The sequence below is a fragment of the Rhodotorula toruloides genome (genome assembly GCF_000320785.1).
Source record: "Rhodotorula toruloides NP11 unplaced genomic scaffold Scaffold10, whole genome shotgun sequence".
In the NCBI taxonomy this organism is placed as follows: Eukaryota; Fungi; Basidiomycota; class Microbotryomycetes; order Sporidiobolales; family Sporidiobolaceae; genus Rhodotorula; species Rhodotorula toruloides.
In genome coordinates, this window is record NW_015622970.1 from 149524 (window position 1) to 166631 (window position 17108).

At 62.7% G+C, this 17108-nt stretch overlaps 7 protein-coding genes across 7 annotated transcripts in view; 3 read left to right on the forward strand and 4 right to left on the reverse strand.

Moving 5' to 3' along the window:
* Positions 1-267: 267 nt before the first annotated feature.
* RHTO_00682 (3-dehydroshikimate dehydratase) lies at positions 268-1504 on the reverse strand (the record flags this gene model as incomplete). Its single annotated transcript, XM_016414366.1, has 4 exons — positions 268-739; positions 811-868; positions 925-1045; positions 1109-1504. 4 exons carry the CDS (start codon positions 1502-1504, stop codon positions 268-270), a joined length of 1047 nt encoding a protein of 348 aa, XP_016273522.1.
* A 530-nt stretch (positions 1505-2034) lies between these two features.
* RHTO_00683 (uncharacterized protein) lies at positions 2035-5005 on the reverse strand (the record flags this gene model as incomplete). Its single annotated transcript, XM_016414367.1, has 6 exons — positions 2035-2106; positions 2166-2225; positions 2283-3099; positions 3165-4203; positions 4261-4371; positions 4435-5005. The coding sequence occupies 6 exons, from the start codon at positions 5003-5005 to the stop codon at positions 2035-2037; spliced, it is 2670 nt and encodes an 889-aa protein (XP_016273523.1).
* A 309-nt stretch (positions 5006-5314) lies between these two features.
* Positions 5315-7516, forward strand: RHTO_00684 (CCCH finger DNA binding protein; the record flags this gene model as incomplete). Its single annotated transcript, XM_016414368.1, has 5 exons — positions 5315-5372; positions 5433-5999; positions 6060-6372; positions 6426-6499; positions 6555-7516. 5 exons carry the CDS (start codon positions 5315-5317, stop codon positions 7514-7516), a joined length of 1974 nt encoding a protein of 657 aa, XP_016273524.1.
* A 212-nt stretch (positions 7517-7728) lies between these two features.
* Positions 7729-9367, reverse strand: RHTO_00685 (mitochondrial trans-2-enoyl-CoA reductase; the record flags this gene model as incomplete). Its single annotated transcript, XM_016414369.1, has 8 exons — positions 7729-7957; positions 8019-8091; positions 8152-8363; positions 8420-8708; positions 8778-8801; positions 8863-9016; positions 9082-9095; positions 9160-9367. The coding sequence occupies 8 exons, from the start codon at positions 9365-9367 to the stop codon at positions 7729-7731; spliced, it is 1203 nt and encodes a 400-aa protein (XP_016273525.1).
* A 115-nt stretch (positions 9368-9482) lies between these two features.
* Positions 9483-11455, reverse strand: RHTO_00686 (protein tyrosine kinase activity; the record flags this gene model as incomplete). The annotated part of the gene is made up of 4 exons (XM_016414370.1): positions 9483-9750; positions 9807-10183; positions 10242-10640; positions 10706-11455. The coding sequence occupies 4 exons, from the start codon at positions 11453-11455 to the stop codon at positions 9483-9485; spliced, it is 1794 nt and encodes a 597-aa protein (XP_016273526.1).
* Positions 11456-11746: 291 nt separating this feature from the next.
* RHTO_00687 (nucleus export protein Brr6) lies at positions 11747-13268 on the forward strand (the record flags this gene model as incomplete). Its single annotated transcript, XM_016414371.1, has 4 exons — positions 11747-11924; positions 11980-12565; positions 12624-12948; positions 13002-13268. 4 exons carry the CDS (start codon positions 11747-11749, stop codon positions 13266-13268), a joined length of 1356 nt encoding a protein of 451 aa, XP_016273527.1.
* Positions 13269-14103: 835 nt separating this feature from the next.
* RHTO_00688 (Sds3-like protein) overlaps positions 14104-17108 on the forward strand; it is a gene marked incomplete at both ends in the record, with an annotated part of 3417 nt that continues 412 nt past the window's right edge. The window contains 5 exons of the mRNA XM_016414372.1: positions 14104-15261; positions 15323-15761; positions 15824-16222; positions 16279-16475; positions 16538-17055. Of these exons, the coding sequence (XP_016273528.1) occupies positions 14104-15261; positions 15323-15761; positions 15824-16222; positions 16279-16475; positions 16538-17055 (2711 nt within the window). The remainder of the gene's footprint in view (positions 15262-15322; positions 15762-15823; positions 16223-16278; positions 16476-16537; positions 17056-17108) is intronic.

A 17108-nucleotide genomic window follows, 5' to 3' on the forward strand; every position in this document is an offset into this window, starting at 1 on the left:
GGTGGAGAGAGGAGGAAGGGAGGACGGGTCGAGGATGAGCTGGTCGTTCGTGGGCCGGCTCGTAGAAGCTCGAGAGCAGTTCTGCGGCCTCGCTGAGCAAGTCTGGCGGGCTGAGCCGGTGATGTGCAGGACTGACCTCGTCGCTCCCTCTCTTCGACCAGGACGTCTCACTCGATTCGCATGAAACGCTCGTCTGAACTCCTGAATGCTCTACATGCGTCTGAACCATGCTACAGAAGATGCTACACACCGCCCCAAGTCGCGTGCTCAGTCGTCCGCGACGTTGTCAAGGAGCTGCTGGACGCTCAACATGGCGTCCCTCGCGTACGCCTCCAGCTGCATGTCCTTGCCCTTGCCGTCCTTGCCGCTGTCAAACACCTCGACGCTGAAGACGCCGCGGAAGCCCGTCTGAAGGACCGCCTTCGTCACCTTTTCGACAGGGAGGTATCCCTCGCCCGTGTACGGGATAGGGCGGTAGTCGTGGCTCCATCGTCCGCGCGGACGCAAGCCGTCGACCACCTTGTCCTCGAGAGGCGGGTTGACCTTGTAGGCGTCCGAGATCTGGAGGAAGTAGATCTTGTCCGCCGGGATCGTGCTGGCCAGCTCGTCGAGCGACGCCTGAAATCGCTTGTCGCGCTCTTCTTCGCTCGACGCTTCGACGAGGCCGTCGGGGCGCGTCGGGTCGGCCCATTCCGCGCCAGAGATCTGGAAGGTGTCGGGGTTGTAGCCGATGTTCGGCCTGTGCAAGAGCAGCGGGTCAAACCTCGACTTGCTGACGCGAAGGAAATTCGCTGAAGAGCTGAGACGAACCTGTCGACGTCGCGGATGAGCTCCCACGCCTGCTTCCACTTGGGGGCGTGCGTTGACCCTGCAGAACATCGTCAGCTCGAGCCTGGACGGGTAGCAACATGCGAGCCAACGCACAGCACCAGTTCTCATACGCCAGCCTGAAACCCTCCTTCGCAAGCCTGTCGCAGAGCTTGCGCAAGTCCGCGACAAGCTTGTCGTGTGAGGTGTCGATGCCGTCCGCATCCGTCGAGCCGACCTGCACAATGTCGTCAGCTCCGCAGCCTCGTTACCGATCTCGCAGACTCAGTAGCAAGCGCACCTGCAGCGTATCTGTCCCAACCGCCTTCATGATCCTGATCCACCCTTCAACCCTCTCCCACGCATCTTTGTACTCCTCACTCCCCTCCTTCCACCCCTCAAAGTTCGAGAACGGCTGGAGGATGAACACCTTGATCTTAAGCTCTTCGCAGAGCTTCTTGACGCCCTTCGCCGCCTCTTCCAGCGCATCCCAATCCTTCTCACCGACGTCTTTGCCTTGCGTCGAGGAGGCGTAGGCTTGCAAGTCCGGGAAGGAGAGCTCGATGTATTCGAATCCAGCTCTGGCGAGGTAAGTGAGGCGATCGGATAGAGAGTCGGTGGGCTTGCCGAGGGAACAGCTGGCGAAGCAAAGGGGAATGGAGGCGAGGGAGGCGCGGGTGAGCTTCGAGTCGGGCATTGCGGCGGGTCTGTACAGAGTTCAGCGTGTCAGTAAGCGGGGCTAGTTCTGCTGAAGTCGCCCGGAGAAGCTCACTGCTGGACGCGAGATGTGGGGAGAGCGATTCTGGAGGAGGAGAGGGTCAGCAACACCGCCTTCGCAGGGGGTTTAGTGTGGTCGCACACACTCGAGACCAGCGATCTCGACGATAAGTGGAGAGAATGGGCAGCCGGAGGGTGTAGGGGAAGTGCAACGAGGAGGACGAGTGCGCTGATGTCACGGACCGAGAGAGGCGAGCGAAGCGGGAAAAGCTGTCGCTAACCAGGACAGACCTATCGTAGCGTGAAAACGAAAGCGACTTTGAAGCGAACACAGTGAGCGAAGCGGGAGAGGAGAGCGAGAGGTTGCTGTTCACGGAACTAGACCAGGTGTTTGACGGATTCGTTTGCAGATGTGCTACCGTAGACAACATGCAAGCACAGATGAGATGCTGTAAGACGGGTCTAAGATGGGGGACAAGCAAGAAGGTGAGGCATGCGCGAATAGGGTATTCAAGCGGAGTCGTCCTCCATGCTGGCGTTGTCGCCGTTGTGCGCCATCGCGAAGTACTGCTCGACCTCGTTCTGTAGACGTCGAAAAGAGTGTCAGCGGAGTCACCGGGGAATGAGCGTCTGAGACGCACCGAAGCGTTGCGCTCAGCCTCAACGATGGCGGTATGGCGAGTGCCCTTGTACGCTCCGCACTGCACCGAGAGAGGACGTCAGTACAGCGTCAAGGAATGTGAAGGGAGCTCACGCACCTTCATGTAGAGACGCTGAGCCGGCCTGAGCCCAGCGAGCAGCATCATCCTTTGCTCGAACGGAAGAGCGACGTCGACCGTCTGCGCCGGCTCCGAGCCGTCCTGCATCGCGCTCGTCTGTGCAGCCTCGTCCATCGCGTCGAGAGTAGCGAGCGCCTCCTTGATCTTCTGCTGCGTGTTGAGCGATTTCGGGAGCGGGTGGTAGCGGCCCGCGAGGTAGTCAAGCGTGACGTGAACGCCGGTCGAGGGTGCGGTGAGACGGTGCCAGTACATGCCAGCCGGCGCAGGCGGAAGCTTGTCGTCAGCAGTCGGGGTCGGCGAAGCTGATTTATCCTTGCCGTTGAGGACGGTGGGCGAGATGCCGTCAACGCCGTTCGCCGCAGTCGACGGGCCCGCCGAGCCGTTCATCGAAGCGCTAGCCACGCCGTTACGCCCACTCGGCCCAGCTTCGCTCGTAGCCCCATTCGTCGCGCCTTCCGCTGCCGCGAAATCCCTAAGCTCCCAGATCTCGCCGCCAATCATACCCGTCCCGCGCTCGACATCGTCGACCGTGTCGTTCGTCTTGTAGATGGCGAGGACCTTCATGAAGAGGGCGCGATGGTCCGGGTCGGTCGGCTTGATGGGCGTCGAGTCTTCGTGCCCACCGAACGGGTAGATGAGGCGAATGAAGTCGCCCGTCCAGATCAACTCGGCGCCCCAGTGCAGCGACTGGAAGGCCCAGGACTTGCGCTGCTGGGCTTTGACGGCGGCGAGGCCGGGGTCGAGCGGCTCGGACGTAGCGAGGTCGAAGTGCGCGTCGGTGATCTCGTAGCGGTCGCTGGAGGTGACGAGGCGGAAGTAAGTCCCAGACATAATAAGATGCGGGCGCGGCGGAAGACTCACTTGAACGAGAAGGCGCCGACGAGATGAGCGGCAATCTGCAAAGCGAGCGCCATCGCCGTGACCGCCTCCTGCAAGCTCTTGACGTCCTTCATCAGCCCGCAGTCCCTGTGCGTCTTCTTGCCGTCCCAGACGTGCTTGACGGCGTCCGGGTTGCACATCCGCTCGGGCGTCCAGAGGCCGGACGGAGGAGGGTTGCCGAGCCAGGGACGAAGCTGGTCCTCGCGGAGCAGGCGGAGCTCGTCCTTGACGGCTAGGAGACGGACGTTGTAGCGCCACTCTTGCTTCGCCTCGAGTTTCGGCGCCGTTCCAAGCGACTTGAGCTCCGGATCCGGACCGGGCGACTTCTCCTCCGCCTTGATCTCGCCATCCTCCAGGTCCTCCTCTTCCTGAGTCATCTCCTGCTTCTTCTTCCCGCTCGTCTTCGGCTCGGAGTCGACGACCTTGGCGACGGTGTACGGCACCCTCGACATGACAACAGCTGGCCAATGCGTGATCTGCGCGCCCGCCCATTCGGGGTCGTCGGAAAGGAACGGCTTCGGCAGCTCGGCATAGACGAGATCGGCTTGGCGTGGAGCGGTGAGGTAGGCGAGGTCCGAGTCGCGCGAGCGGGACGTGTAGGCGCCTTTGTACGTGGGCGGAGGAGAACTCTCGCCTGCCTCGGCTGACGTCGAGCGGCGCTTCTTTTTCTCGACAGTCGTGCCGTCCTTGAGCTTCTTCCTGAACGTCACGTCGCCGAGCAGCTTCTCGCCTCCAGGCGACCTGAATGCCGCGACCTTGGCCTGGACGCCGGTCGAAGCCGACGAAGCTTTGCTGCCCGCCGTTTTGCGCTTGACGGACGGCGAAGCGACGCCGGCGGAAGTGGAAGCGACTGAAGACGAACGGATGTTGAGGCCGAGGACGCGGTTGACGTCGCCTTGCTTCGTCTTCGAACAGTACTTGCAGGCGCAGAGGAGATCATCGTCCGGGCCGTGCAGGAGCAGCCAGTGCAGGTGAGGGGCAAGCTCGTTGGCGGTGCGGAACTTGTTCGTGGCGGCCGAACCTGAAGGTGAGCGGCAAAGTCAGCGCAAGGGAAGAGCGAGAAAGCGAGTCTACACACCGAAGATGTAGACATCCGTTCGAGGGTCGCCCGAACCCGTGACGCAGTGGTGCACTGCGAAGAGGTAACCCTTCGGAAGGTTGTCGATGACCCAGTACTCTTGCTTCGCGCCTGTGAGACGAGTTCGAATGTCAAGGGAGCAATTCTGAGGCCGGAAAAAGAAAGCGGACGTACCTTCGTTCGTGAGGCCCATACTCTTGGCTAATTCTTCACCGAGCTTCTCCCTGAGCGTTTGATGCCTCCCAATTTTCCTGTCCTGGCACTCGTACCACGATAGCCTGTTGTTGACCTTGTGACCTTGCTGGCGTTCCCCCTCAGGTGGCCACCTCGACTCGCTCCCGTCCGTGACGTCGTCGTGAATCTTGATGACATGCGGGTTCTTCTTGGAGTTGGACTCTGAGCGGACGACGTCGTAGTGAGGGAGAGGGGGAGGAACATAGGTCCTGAGTCCTGACGCGCCGGAAGTCCTCGGGCGGCGCTTCTTCGTTGACGGCGCAGGCGACCCGCTGGCCGCCCTTTTGACGCCCTTGGCGAGTTGGCTGTGCGCGAGTGAGGACGGACCAGGACCTGCGACAGCCCCACCGCTCGTGACCGCCGCATCCTCCTCGTCGCTCTCGATTTGGTCGACCTCCCCCTCGTCAATTTCGCGAAGCGGTGTCGCGGCTCCGCTGTTCACGCGGCTGGCGGAGGTGGATGCAGCGGAAGAAGGGCCGTCGGGCGCGGCGGCGTTGAGGGGTACAACCATCTCGGCGGGGTCGAACGAGCAGCTCGGTAGGATCTTTACCGCTCTGTAGCGGGTCCCACGTCGAGAACGCGTCCGTCCGAGCGTGTCGAAGCGAGGGGAACGTTGCTGCTGATGAGGTCGAGGAGGGGGGGAAACGAAGCGATGCAAGCGGTCGGTCGGGAGAGCGGGGGCTGTCTGAGGCGCCTAGCAGTGCTCGAGAGTGCCTCAGCTGCAGCAACTCGCAAGCTGAGCGAGACGTCGATGCCAGACCTTCTCCTCATCGCCGCTTGACCTTGACCTTGTCACTTTCGCTCACAAACAGCTTCGAGGATGGCTGACGAGGCCGCCATCCGCGCTGAATATGAACGGCTACTCGTCGCACAGCAGTGTGAGTCGCCCGCACGCTTTGCCGTCTCCGCTGACTGACCCTTCTCTCCCTCGTCTGCAGCTGCCTTTGACGCTCAACAAGCCATCGCCGCCGCCTTCGGTCCCGCCAGCATGCCCTTCGCTTATGCTCCGTCTCGCGGGCGAGGTCGTGGGCGCGGCCGTGGACGAGGTGCGCCAGCAGCGCAGGGACGGCAGTTCCGCAACGCGACTTGGGTGGCGCCAGGACTCGCCGACACGAGCACTGCTAGCGTGACTGCCGACACGCCGACGCCTCCTTCTGCGCCCGTTCCAGCCGCGCCAGTTCCCACTCGGCCGTATACTCCGTCGGCGGCGGGGAGAGGAGGGTACCGCAACCAGACGCTCGTCCTGAACGCTGGCTCATCCGCATCAACAGCATCTCGCCCGTCCTCGGCGGCTTCGACGCTCTCGGCAACGACCACGACGACGAGCGGACGAACCACACCCGTTGCGCAGGCGATCGAGAAGATGGACGTCGGCGAGTCTTTCACGCCCGCGAAGGGAAAGGGCAAAGCGGCGGCTCTCCCAACTCAGGGCGCTCGAGAAGTCGTCATTGACGGCGTAGTCTTCGTTGCGGACACGCGAGGGAACAAGCTGGTTCGCAAGTCGGGTGAGTTGCATCACTTGATCCCGCTTTTCTCACAGCTCACGAGCTCCGATGGCTGTACAGACGTCGCATCCACCGCATCTTCAGCTACAGCATCCACATCGACTACGCCGACTGTCGCATCGCCGCCTTCACCTTCGCTTTCGACGCCTAAGCGGACCTCGCATCTCGGCACAACCTACATCCGCACCAAGTCGGGCAACCTCGTCTCGCTCGCCTTCGCACGACGGAAGAAGGAGCTTGCCGAGCAGAAGAAGCAGGAGATGGACGAGAAACGGAAGAGGCTCGATAGCCTCGTCGGGATCGTCAAGGGCGTGCAAGGAGCGAGGAATGCCGCGGGCGGAGCACGAGCTCGCGGAAGAGGACGAGGACGAGGGTGCGTCAAGCGTCGCACTGGTCGCTCGGTGGCGAGCTAACTTGTCAACGCAGTGCCTTCGCGTCGTCAACTCGCAGACCTGCACCGCCAAAATCCGACAAGCTGTGCCGCTTCTTCCAGCGAACAGGTGCGACTCGGCTTCCGTCTTGCTTGAGTATCACCGAGCTTGACCCTCTGCGCAGGCCAATGCTCTCGAGCACATACCTGTCCTTACGTTCACGACTCGCACAAGATCGCCATCTGCCCTCTCTTCCTCCGCTCTTCCTGCCCACGACTCGCCTCGACATGCCCTCTCTCGCATTCTCCGAACGCTCACCGCTCGCCTCACTGCCTCCACTTCCCCAACTGCACACGCGGCTCGACCTGCCCTTACGCCCACGTCAAGGTCTCGTCCGATGCGCCCGTCTGCCGCGACTTTGTCGAGCTCGGATGGTGCGAGAAGGGCGAGGAGTGTGACAAGCGGCATGTGCGTGAATGTTGGAGGTTTGCAGAGACGGGCAAGTGCGAGGTGAAGGGTTGTCGCGAGCCTCACGTACTGCGGCGGGTGCATACGGCTTCCGAAGACGAGGGAGATGCGCAGGGTGGTGAGGAAGACGAGGACGCAGCCGAGGAAGAGGAGGATGCCATCGAGCGAAATGAGGCGGAGCAGGTGTTTGGCGCGGCAGGCTCGAAGCGACCTCGCCGCGAATCGACCGACACGGCCTTTCCTTCGACTGCACCTCTCGGCATCTCCGGCGCGGCTGGTCGCCGACTCATCAAGAAGCTCAAGAAACGCGACAGCGAAGGCGGGTTCTCGCAGCAGCACGACTTCGTTCAGCTCATGGTGCCGCTGTCAGACGAGGAGGAAGGTGGCGAGGTGGAGGAGGACGAGGAGATGAGCGTTGAGTCGGACGACCTGGAGACCGATGAAGACGACCAGGTGGACGAGGAAGAGGAGGACGAGGCCCAGGCTACTGACGCTTCAGCAGGTGCTGCCGGGGACGCTTCCTTGCCTGACGCGCAGCCGACTTCCGCTGCGGTCCATTCAGAGCCTGCCACGGCTGGAGACGACTACGTCGAGTTCGACTACGGGGATGACGACCCCGCAGCCTCTGATCCGGATGAGGAGGACGACGAGACCGTTGAGCAGCTTCTGCGCCGATGACGCGCATGCCCGGCAGCCTTGTGTGTGGCCTTTTCGTTTCGTCCGTTGACGGTGGCGGCGACTGGCCCGCTGCGCTTGTAGCGCCTCACTCTATCTCGCCTCTTCTCACGCTCGAACGTCCCTGCAACGCAGAATCACAACAGACCGCTTCTGGTCTTGACTTCGAGTATTGCGAGTGTCTATGTACGAAACATGCCCTTGAGAGGAGAGCTTCACTCGTCCTTCCAGTGCAAGAGCGTCTTCTTCCCCCTCCCCTCTTCCATCTTCTTCATCACCTCGCTCAGCTGCTGCGTCACCTCTTCGTCCGTGCCTTTGAGCTCGACAACCTCCGTCTCGGGTTCCTTCAGCTTGCCGGAACTGACGAGTGCAGCGAGGGACTGCATCATCGTTTGTCGCTCCTCCGGGTGCGTTTGGACCCAGTTTGAGAGCCAGAAGCCGGTGCTGCGAATGGTAGCAAACGTCAGCAAGTTACACACAATGCGTGCGGAGGAGGCGGACTCACGAGGTGAGCTTGCGGAAGATGAAAAGTGAGGGCGGGAGCGCCAGCGCCGTCTTCGCCATTCCGCCGTACGTCACTGCAAGCACAGCCAGGGTCAGGACGCCGGCGAGAAGACACTATCAGGAGCAGTACGCACCCAGTTTGCCGTCGAGTGACAAGAGCTTGCACATCTCGGCCGTCTCCTTTCCTCCAACGCAGTTGAGCGCTAGCCTCATCTCGCCATCCTTCCCAATCCACTCCTTGATCTTTGACCGCGTGTTGTTCTCGCGGGAGAGGAACTCGTCGTAGGTAAGGACGTGGTCGGCGCCGAGCGACTCGAGGTGCGACTTGAGCTCGTCGATGGATGGTCTGCGCCGCGCCGACGATCAGGAAGCGCGGAGACTAGAGTATGGAGCAGTACGCACCGACTCCGCACCAGGTTGATTGTTCCGACGCCCCAAGCCTTCGCCAATTGGATGACCGCAACACCCACCGCGCTGTTCGCGCCGTTCTGGATAACCCATTGCTTCTTCCCGCCCTGCTTTGTCAGAGCGTTTGGGTCTTCGGGGTTGAGGGGAACAAAGTCGGAGAGCATGCGCCAGGCCGTAGGCGGGTTGATTGCGAGAGTTGCGGCTTGGCGAAGGGAAAGAGGGGACGAGGCGGGGAGGGGAATGAGCGAGGTGAAGGGCATATTCGCATGAGATTGCCACGTTCCTGTAGAGAGCGCATAGTCGGCTGTCAATGCCAAAGTCGGGAGTTAGGCTGGAGAGGCGGGATTCGTACCGAGTTGAGGGGCACCCATCACGACTGCCGGGCAACGCAAGGTCAGCCAAACAGCCGCACAGGGCAGATTCGACAACGAACGCACCTCGGTCTCCGACCTCGAGCTTCTGCTCGACGGTCCCGTCCTCCTCGAAGCCCTCAACCGTTGCGACTCCCTCGTTGCCCATGATGCTGACCGGCTCGGGACCGATGTCATCCCGCACGGCCGGCTTGGAAGGGTAGACTCCCTGGATGACATTCTGCAGAGCTCGCAAGCGTGTCAGCCGACGAGGCGGACCTTTGAGACGAGCGAAAGTGGGGCTACAATGTCCGCGGGATCTGGCGGAGCGAGGAGCGGGTCAGCTCGGTTGCCATGGCGCTCGTACGGCGAGACTGCACGCACTGATTGATCCGAGCTCGAACCGCAGCCTGACCTGCCCCTTGTCGAGCTTGGGAAGGCGGTAGCGATGAGCGCGGAGGACTCGTGTGGGATCGCCATGCTCGCTGAAGACGACGGCGCGGGACTCGACTGAGCCAGTATGTCCTGCGAGAGACGCAGCCGAGCTGGAGAAGCACCGGCGAAGCAGTTTCTGAGGTTGCGAGCGGAGCATTGCGGATGGGCGGAAGGAGAGAGGTTCTCGCGAGGAGTTCGTCGGGGTCCTTCCTTCCCGTAACGTTCAAAGGCGTGTAAAGCGACGTCGATCCACTCCATGCGATGCCCAAGATCTACCAGCGCATCCCCTCAGTCGCCAGCCTCGCCTGCAGGTCCTCGGCGAGTCCCCCTTCGTCGTACAAATCCATCTCTCCCGCCGCTTGTCGCAACTCGTAGCACCCGCTTCCTCCGCACTCGTGTCCGACTTTTGCCAGTGACCAGTCGATCCACCGAGCCGACGTGGCGTTGTCGGCGTCGACGACGACGTTGCGAGGAGCGATGTCGTTGTGCTGGACGTGAGCGAGTTGATGCAGGCGAACGAGGGAGACAAAGAGGCTAATTCTGCGATGGCGAGGAATTGTCAGGATTGAATACATGAGGGTGGCAAGAGAGCGCACCGGACATCGCGCGAGAGATCGTCCCACTCCTCCGGAGACTCGCCCGCATACCGGCTGACTGCCATCAAGCGACGCTTCGACGACTTGAGGAGCATGTACGGCGCCTCCGCATCCGCTGCGAAGCCCCGCAGGTGCTTGCCGACCTTGTACTCGTCTTGCAGCGCCCACTCGACGTCGGGCAAGGCGACCTTGAGCACGATCTTGTCACCCCAGGGATCTCGGCCGCCGTAGACGATGCCGCCTCCTCCCTTCGTAATGAGCCAGAAGAGGCGAAAAGTTGGCTTGGCCGAGTCTGCTGCGTCGGAGTCGGGCGAACGGTCGAAGCGCCAGGCGTCGACGGCGTGGTGGTCGGGGTAGATGATGTGGAAGGTCGAGATCTGGATAGCAGCAGTCTATTAGGACGGCGCCTTACGGTTTCCGGGCGACGGAACTTACGCTTGACAGGCCCTCGCGAGCAATGGTTGAGGCTTCGCGCGACGAGCGTGACAGCAAGCTCCTTACTGCATCTCCAGGTACACTGCGTCCGTTTGAAGGGCTTTGATGCTGGTCAGCTGCGCCTGTCACTTGGTCGGTGACGATGGGGTGGCGCAGTTCTGCGCGCAGCGCGCGGTTCGCCTGGTCGGCTTTGATGACGAACGGGCAAAGAGTAGCGAGGATGACGAGAGCGACTGAAGGCATACGGCTGTCTGTTGGGCTTGGAACGATAGGGTGGAACGGCGAGATGATGGCGGAATAGCTGTTGTCTGGTCCGGAGACGAGGCGGCCGACCGCGAACTTGATGCTGTCGACGGAGAAGAAGTGCCCGTTGCCGCAGATACGAGCTGTTGCAATTCGCTGTCCGCGGGAAAAGGACAAAAGTCAGCTCGATTTGCGCGGGGTCAACGGCGGACGGAACGCACCGTGAGTAGCTCCCTTCTTACGTCCTCGTCAGGGACGGCCGAGTTCACCTGGTCGATGGTGAAGTCCGGAAACCTCTCTAGCGCAGCCTGTAAGCGACAGTGAATCCCGCCGGAGTCGCCGAGTCCTGGCGGTCGCTGGGCCTCCGGCGTCTTCACCTCCATTGTCAGCCAGATTCCATGATCGGCAAGCGCCCTTGGATCCTTCTTAAGCTCGCGGACGAGAATGTCAACTTCAAGCTGGAGTTCGCGGCCAAAGAGGTCCTCGCCTGCGACAGCGTCTGGCTTGACAAGAACCGGCGGGATGCCCCTTGGCCCGTCAATCACTAGTGTCGGAGGTGACGGCTTGTTCAAGAGCCTGTGAAGCGGGTCGACCAGGTGAAGGGCGGCTTCGCCAACTTTTTCGAAGCAAGCCTGGATTCGGTTTTCGTAATAGGATGGCAACTGCTTCGAGGCGTTCCTCAAACTTGCTCCGACCTTCGCAGCCGTCGAATCGTCGACAACGTCGGTCTCGCGACCGTCCCGAAGCGCCGCCGCCTCAGCTTCAGACACCGCGCTTCGCAGATTAGTCTCGAGGGCGACCGCGAGATTGGCGTCGTAGACAATGCGCGACGGGAGCCAGTCCTGCAGTCGGTGGTGCAGCGAGATGGGTGATGTCGCCTCGGGGCAATCCATGAGCGGAGGGGGTGGCCATTCAGCAATGGGAGATGGAGGGAAGAGGCCGGTGTCGAGGAGGGAGGAGACGGTGGGCATGCGAGGGCTGCGCGGTAGCGTTTTCAGGCGAGTCTCGCAATGCCGTTGGAGCTTAAGGGAGCGCAAAGCGTGGTAGCGAGCGAGCGGGCGATGTTCAAGAGGCGCGAGGAAGACGACGAGCGAGGTCGACCTTCGACCGCTCGCTCACACTCTCTGTTGGGCTGGAGACGACGTGAACCAAGCTCTGAACTACCTGTGACTCCCTCCACGAACCCCAGTCCTCTGCCCTTCACCCCTCGCACCTCTCTCGACCCCATCACTCAACCCTCTCCTCGTCCTCCCACACCAAGCATGCGGCGCTTCCCCGCCCCTTCAGCACACGGAGGCCCCTCAACACCCTCCGCGCGGCGCTCAGCCGAAGCGCCGATGCAGTACGAGTGGGAGCAGCCGCGGCAGTTTCCTGCTTCGCCTTTTGCGAGCGTTGCGAGGGGAGGGGAGGGGCAGGAGGAGGGACAGCCGGCTAGGAAGAGTGCGTGTGCCGTTGCTATGTGTCGAAGGTGTGGCTGACTCGCAGACGTGGGCAGGAACGCACTACGAAGCGATGGATGTCGACACCCCTCCTCGACCCTCCACCTCTTTCCCTCCCTCCGCAACCGCAACCTCCGATCCCTTCCACTTCCGCCAACCCTTCTCCGCTTCCGAGCCCTCTACCTCCACGCCACCACTCAGCTTTGACGCAGCCGAGTTCCATCCGAAAGAGGCGCTCGGGTTGGCAGGCGAGGAGGAGGTGCAGGAGGTTTCGATGACTGCGGCGGACGAGTCGGAGATGTTGGATGACGAGAAAGACGTGGAGGGGAAGGAGGAGAAGGCGTTGATGCTACGGAGGGGAGGGAGCGAGACGTCGAGTCGGAGGAGGCAAGCGAGCGGGTCGAGCAGGCGACGCAGTGCACATCGAAGCGGCGAGACGGACGACGAGGGCGACGATGCGCACGATGGTGCTGGCTTCCTCGGCGTGTTGAAGAAGACGGTTGGAAGGCAGGTGGGCGACTCGCAGTTCAGCTTTCAGGTGCATCACCATCATGCGCCTGGGATGGGCGGGATGCAGCAGCAGCAGCATGAGGCGCAGCCGGAGCGGTGGATGCGGAGTAGCACGCCTTACGTTCTCCTCGGGTGCGTGCGGGCGTCCTCTCTGGTCGACGCGCCTGACTTACCCGGTTGCTCGCCGCAGCTACCTCCAGTTTGGCTCTCTCACCCTCCTCGCCGTCCTCGTCCTCTCTTTACTCTCCCTCTTCCTCTATACCCTCTACACCGACATCCAAGCACGCCTCGCCGAGCTCACCGTCGAACTACGCTCCGAGATCGTCCAGTGCGCGAAAGCGTACGTCGACAACTTTTGTCAGGAGAAGAGGATGCCGGCGCTTGCGCGGCAGTGTGTCGAGTGGGAGGAGTGCATGAATAAGGAGGTTGTGGTCGTGGGCAAGACGAGGGTCGTGGCGGAGACGCTGGCGGAGGTGGTCAATGGCTTTGTCGACGTGATCAGCCTCAAGACTATGGTGCGCTCGGCGCCTCTCTCAAACTTGCTCGTTACTGACGCTTTCTCGCACAGCTCTTCGTCCTCCTCACGCTCGGCATCACGATCTACGGCTCGTCCGTCGCGCTCTCCGTCCTCGCCTCCCGACCCTCTCCACCTCCTCCCTCCCCCTCTCCCTCCGCACACCCTCACTTCCCCCACCTCTCACCCTACGGCACGCCCGCGTACCCGTACGGCCTCCCTTACAACGCAGCTGGGTCGCAGTGGGTTGTCGAGAATGACGGGGGAAGGAAGGAGCAGCTGGGACTGGGTGCGCCGGCCGAGGGGAGGAAGAAGGAGTAGAATTGCTCGCATCACTTGCATGGTATCCGCTGGGTCTCTAAGCGAGAGTGAGGTTGCGAGTTGTAAGGGGGAAGCTGGACCGGAAGGAGAGACGACGCCCGAGCAAGCCAGGACGACAACACACACCCGCTGAGCTCCTGCTTGCACTCAAGCACACGCTGCACACGCTCAATACAGGCAGGCGCGCACAAGGCCAGCGACCCGCTCAACTCGCGCGACGGGTCGAGCGAGCGTTCCCCTCCTCGAGGTGAGCGCTCGCCTTCTCGCTTCGACACGGCTTGGGGGCGTGCAGAAGTAGCTCGAGTGGGCCTAAGGAGCGCGCAGGAGTAGGCTGGGCGAACGGCCGGAGCTCTAGGGGCGTAGTCGCTTCGCGGCAGCTTGGGACGGGTCTCTCGCGCTCGCCGTCACGGAGCGGCGCAGCGGGCGAGCAGCAGCGCAGGGGCTTCGTTACTGGGTTAGAGACTGACCTACTTGCGCCCTCTGGCCAGTGCAGAGCGAGACACACCTCTTGGCGCCCTCGTCGTCGACATCTCGCCTCCCTCGCCATCCCCCACCCAGCAAATCCCACGCTTTCCACCTCGCAGGACCAGTCTGCGACTGCTCGACGGGACTAGCTGGCCCGCAAAAGGCTCTAAGCGCGACTCGCAACAGCTTAGCCGGGCGAAACGGACGCGCCGCGCTGAACCCGGTGCTTGTCGAGACGCTTATACTCAGGTTGGTCGAGCGACAGCCACCGTTCCCTGTGTCTCGAAGAGCCCCAGGAGCTGATACTGGCCTTTGTCAACTTGCAGACCTCCCTGACTTCCTGTCTCACTCACCTTGACCCCTCTCGCCGATGGACTCCCCCCTCTCCGAAGCCGACTCGCTCTCCTCAGCCGGCTCAACAACCGAACCCCTCGCCGGCTCCGACCTCGAAGACCAAGCTGCCTCCTCAAGCACTCCTCGGCGCAATGCCCGGCGATCGCGGTCGAGGAGTCTTGGGGCGCCGCGGCCTGCTCGAGGAGGAGGGGATGAGAGCGACTCGAGTTTGACGGAGCAGAGTGATAGTGAGGAGGAGGACGACGCGCGGGCGAGTGCGGGTGGTATGCAGGACGAAGAGGAGGAAGAGGAGCAGGCTGATCCGGCGGACCAGGCGGATCAGGAGGACGAGGACGGAGAGGACGAGGAACAGGGTACACCGCGGGCGGACACGTTTGGGTACAGGCCTGGACCGCATGTGCAGGCTTTGCTTGCCGAGTGGAAGAAGGAGAACGAGGCGAGGGCCAAGCGTCTGAGGGAGGAGGAGGACGAGGAGGAGGAAGACGAAGCCGTCTCTTCTGCGTCTGACGATGAAGCAGATCCCGACCACGACCCGCGCGGCACGACCTCCGCCGACCCTCCGCCCTTGAAGCGCACAAAGACGGCAGAAGGATCCGTCATCTCCGAATCAACTATCGACGGCCCCTCTCGCTCGCGCGCCGCTTCAGTCGCCGACTCCCTAAGCGAGCTCGAAGACGACGACGAGAAGCCTGCGCTTGGTGCGGGTCGGACAGACGCGGCAACCGAGCAGGAGCAGGATGTCATGCGCGCGCTCGCTGGGAAGCCTGCGTCCTCTCGACCGGCATCTCGTGGTTCTGCACGCGGCCGAGGCGCACGTGGTGGACGCGGTGGACGCAGCACCGCATCCGTCTCTTCAGCCGCCCGCGCCGCCTCGAATAGGAGCGACAGTCCCCTCTCGACCGTCTCCTCATCCGACGACGAGACGAACGCGAACGAGCAGGAGACGCAGTCGACCGATGCAGGGCGAGCGGAGGCCGCAGAGGCGGAGATGAAGGCTGAAGAGGAGGCGGATGCGAATGCGGCGGTTGAGGCGCTCGTCAATGCGGCGAATAACGCTGCGCCAGCTTCGCCTGCTGCGAGAGGTGGTCGAGGACGTGGACGAGGACGGGGACGGGGTAGGGGACGAGGACGAGGCGGCGCTGTTGCGGCGCAGAGGATGTCCCGGTCGACTTCGGTGCGTCTCGCTTTTCGTCTCCTCTTTCCCTTCGCTTGCTGACCCGCTTCTTCGAGCGCAGGCCGAATCCTCTGCGACCGAGCCCTCCCGCCCCCTCGTTAATGGCTCCACCGAGTCTTCCCTCCCCTCGAACCTCCCCGCCCCTTCAGGCCTCGTCGAACTCGACACCGCCCCCGACCGACTCGCCGACCAACTCGTCGAACTGGCAGCTGAAGAAGCACAGGATGCAGAGAGCGCTTCGGCGTCGGTTATTGCGGCGCAGGGCGGGGACGAGGACGTCGCGATGGAGTCGATGGAGCGGGCGGAGAGACATGAGGAGCATGAGTCGGAGGCTGAGCAGGTGCAGGAGGAGGTGAGGAGGCAGGTGCCTCCGCCTAGTGCGAAGAAGGGTGGGAAGAAGGGCGGAAAGGGCAAGGGGAAGGGGAAGGAGAAGGCTGTCAATCAGGATTCGCAGGTGCAGGACGATGAGGACGGCTTGCATGACGGCGAGGAGGAAGAAGGTGCGTTGCGCTCTTGTCCCGCCAGCCGACTGACTCTCGCTGACGCTCTCGTCGACGCGCAGACGCATCCGACGTCGCCTTCATGCGCAAGCGCGCCGAAGCGATGGAGGCGCTGACCAAGATCGAGATCGAGTTCGCCAAGCTCCGCGACCTGCTCTACATCGAACGGCTGGCCGACATCGAGCGCGAGCGGATAGGTATCGAGACGGGCACGCACCCCGAGCTGATCCACCTCACGCACCTGATCGAGCTGCGACGGAATCGCAAACTCGAGCTCGCGAGGAAGTGGCTTGATGGGCTTGAGGGCGCGTATCGGATACAGATTGAGGAGCGCGAGTATGCGAATTGGCATCACTGGGAGGACGAGCGCGGGCGGACACGGTCGAGAATGCTCGACGAGGCCAACTCGAAGCGGCGGCGACTCGAGCGCGAGAAGCGGGTTCTCGAGAAGCCGAAAGACGGTGCGTTCCATTCTCTCTTCTCCCAGCGAGCTGAGCTGACCCTCTTGCGTGCGCAGACTCGCTCGGCTACATGCTCGCCCCTCGACCTCCACCCGCCGTCCCTCTCCACTACCGCCGACGAGTCGGCTTCGACGGCGAAGCTCTCGCAGACAACGAGATCGGCTGGGCGCTCCGACATCCCGACGTGCGCGCCGACGCGAGCGTTGCGGGACTCGACGACGACGCGATGTACGATGACCTGGAACGGATGGGAGTGAGTTCGACGGGCTTCTGACGCAGCGCTCGCAGAAGCTGACACTCTGCGACTTCGTGCAGCTACGAGAACCGACGCGGCAGCCGATATACCCTTACGAACATCTCTATGGCCCACATGCGCTCCCACACTCTCCCTACCCAGACCACCATTCGCCCGCGCACCAGATGGCGCCCGGATACCCTTACAGCCCTTACGACCACCAGTCTTTCGCCATGCAGCAGCAGCACGCTTTCGGCAACGCTTTCCCCGCCCTCCCGCCGCTTCCGCCTCGACCTGACCAGGTACCGACACGACCTTCGTCGAATCCTCGCATGCCGAGCGGGTATCCTGGCGACCATGCCGCCGCGCAAGGTTTCGGCCGCGCCTATCCGAATGGCCAGTACCCGTCAAACTACGCCGCGCACGAAGCAGAGCGGATGCACAGCGCTGCATGGGCTCAGCAGCACCAGCACAAGCCGTACGCGTCGGCTATCGAGCAGGAGCAGCGGCGGCGGACGACGAGTGCGGGCGGCGCGTTGGGCGGTCACGGGAGCCACGACTCGCTCGACGCGGTCGCTGGACACCACCGCCCGAACGGGTATCCCGCCGACGAGCTGGCGAAGCAGAATGGCGGGGGGGGGGGGGGGCCCG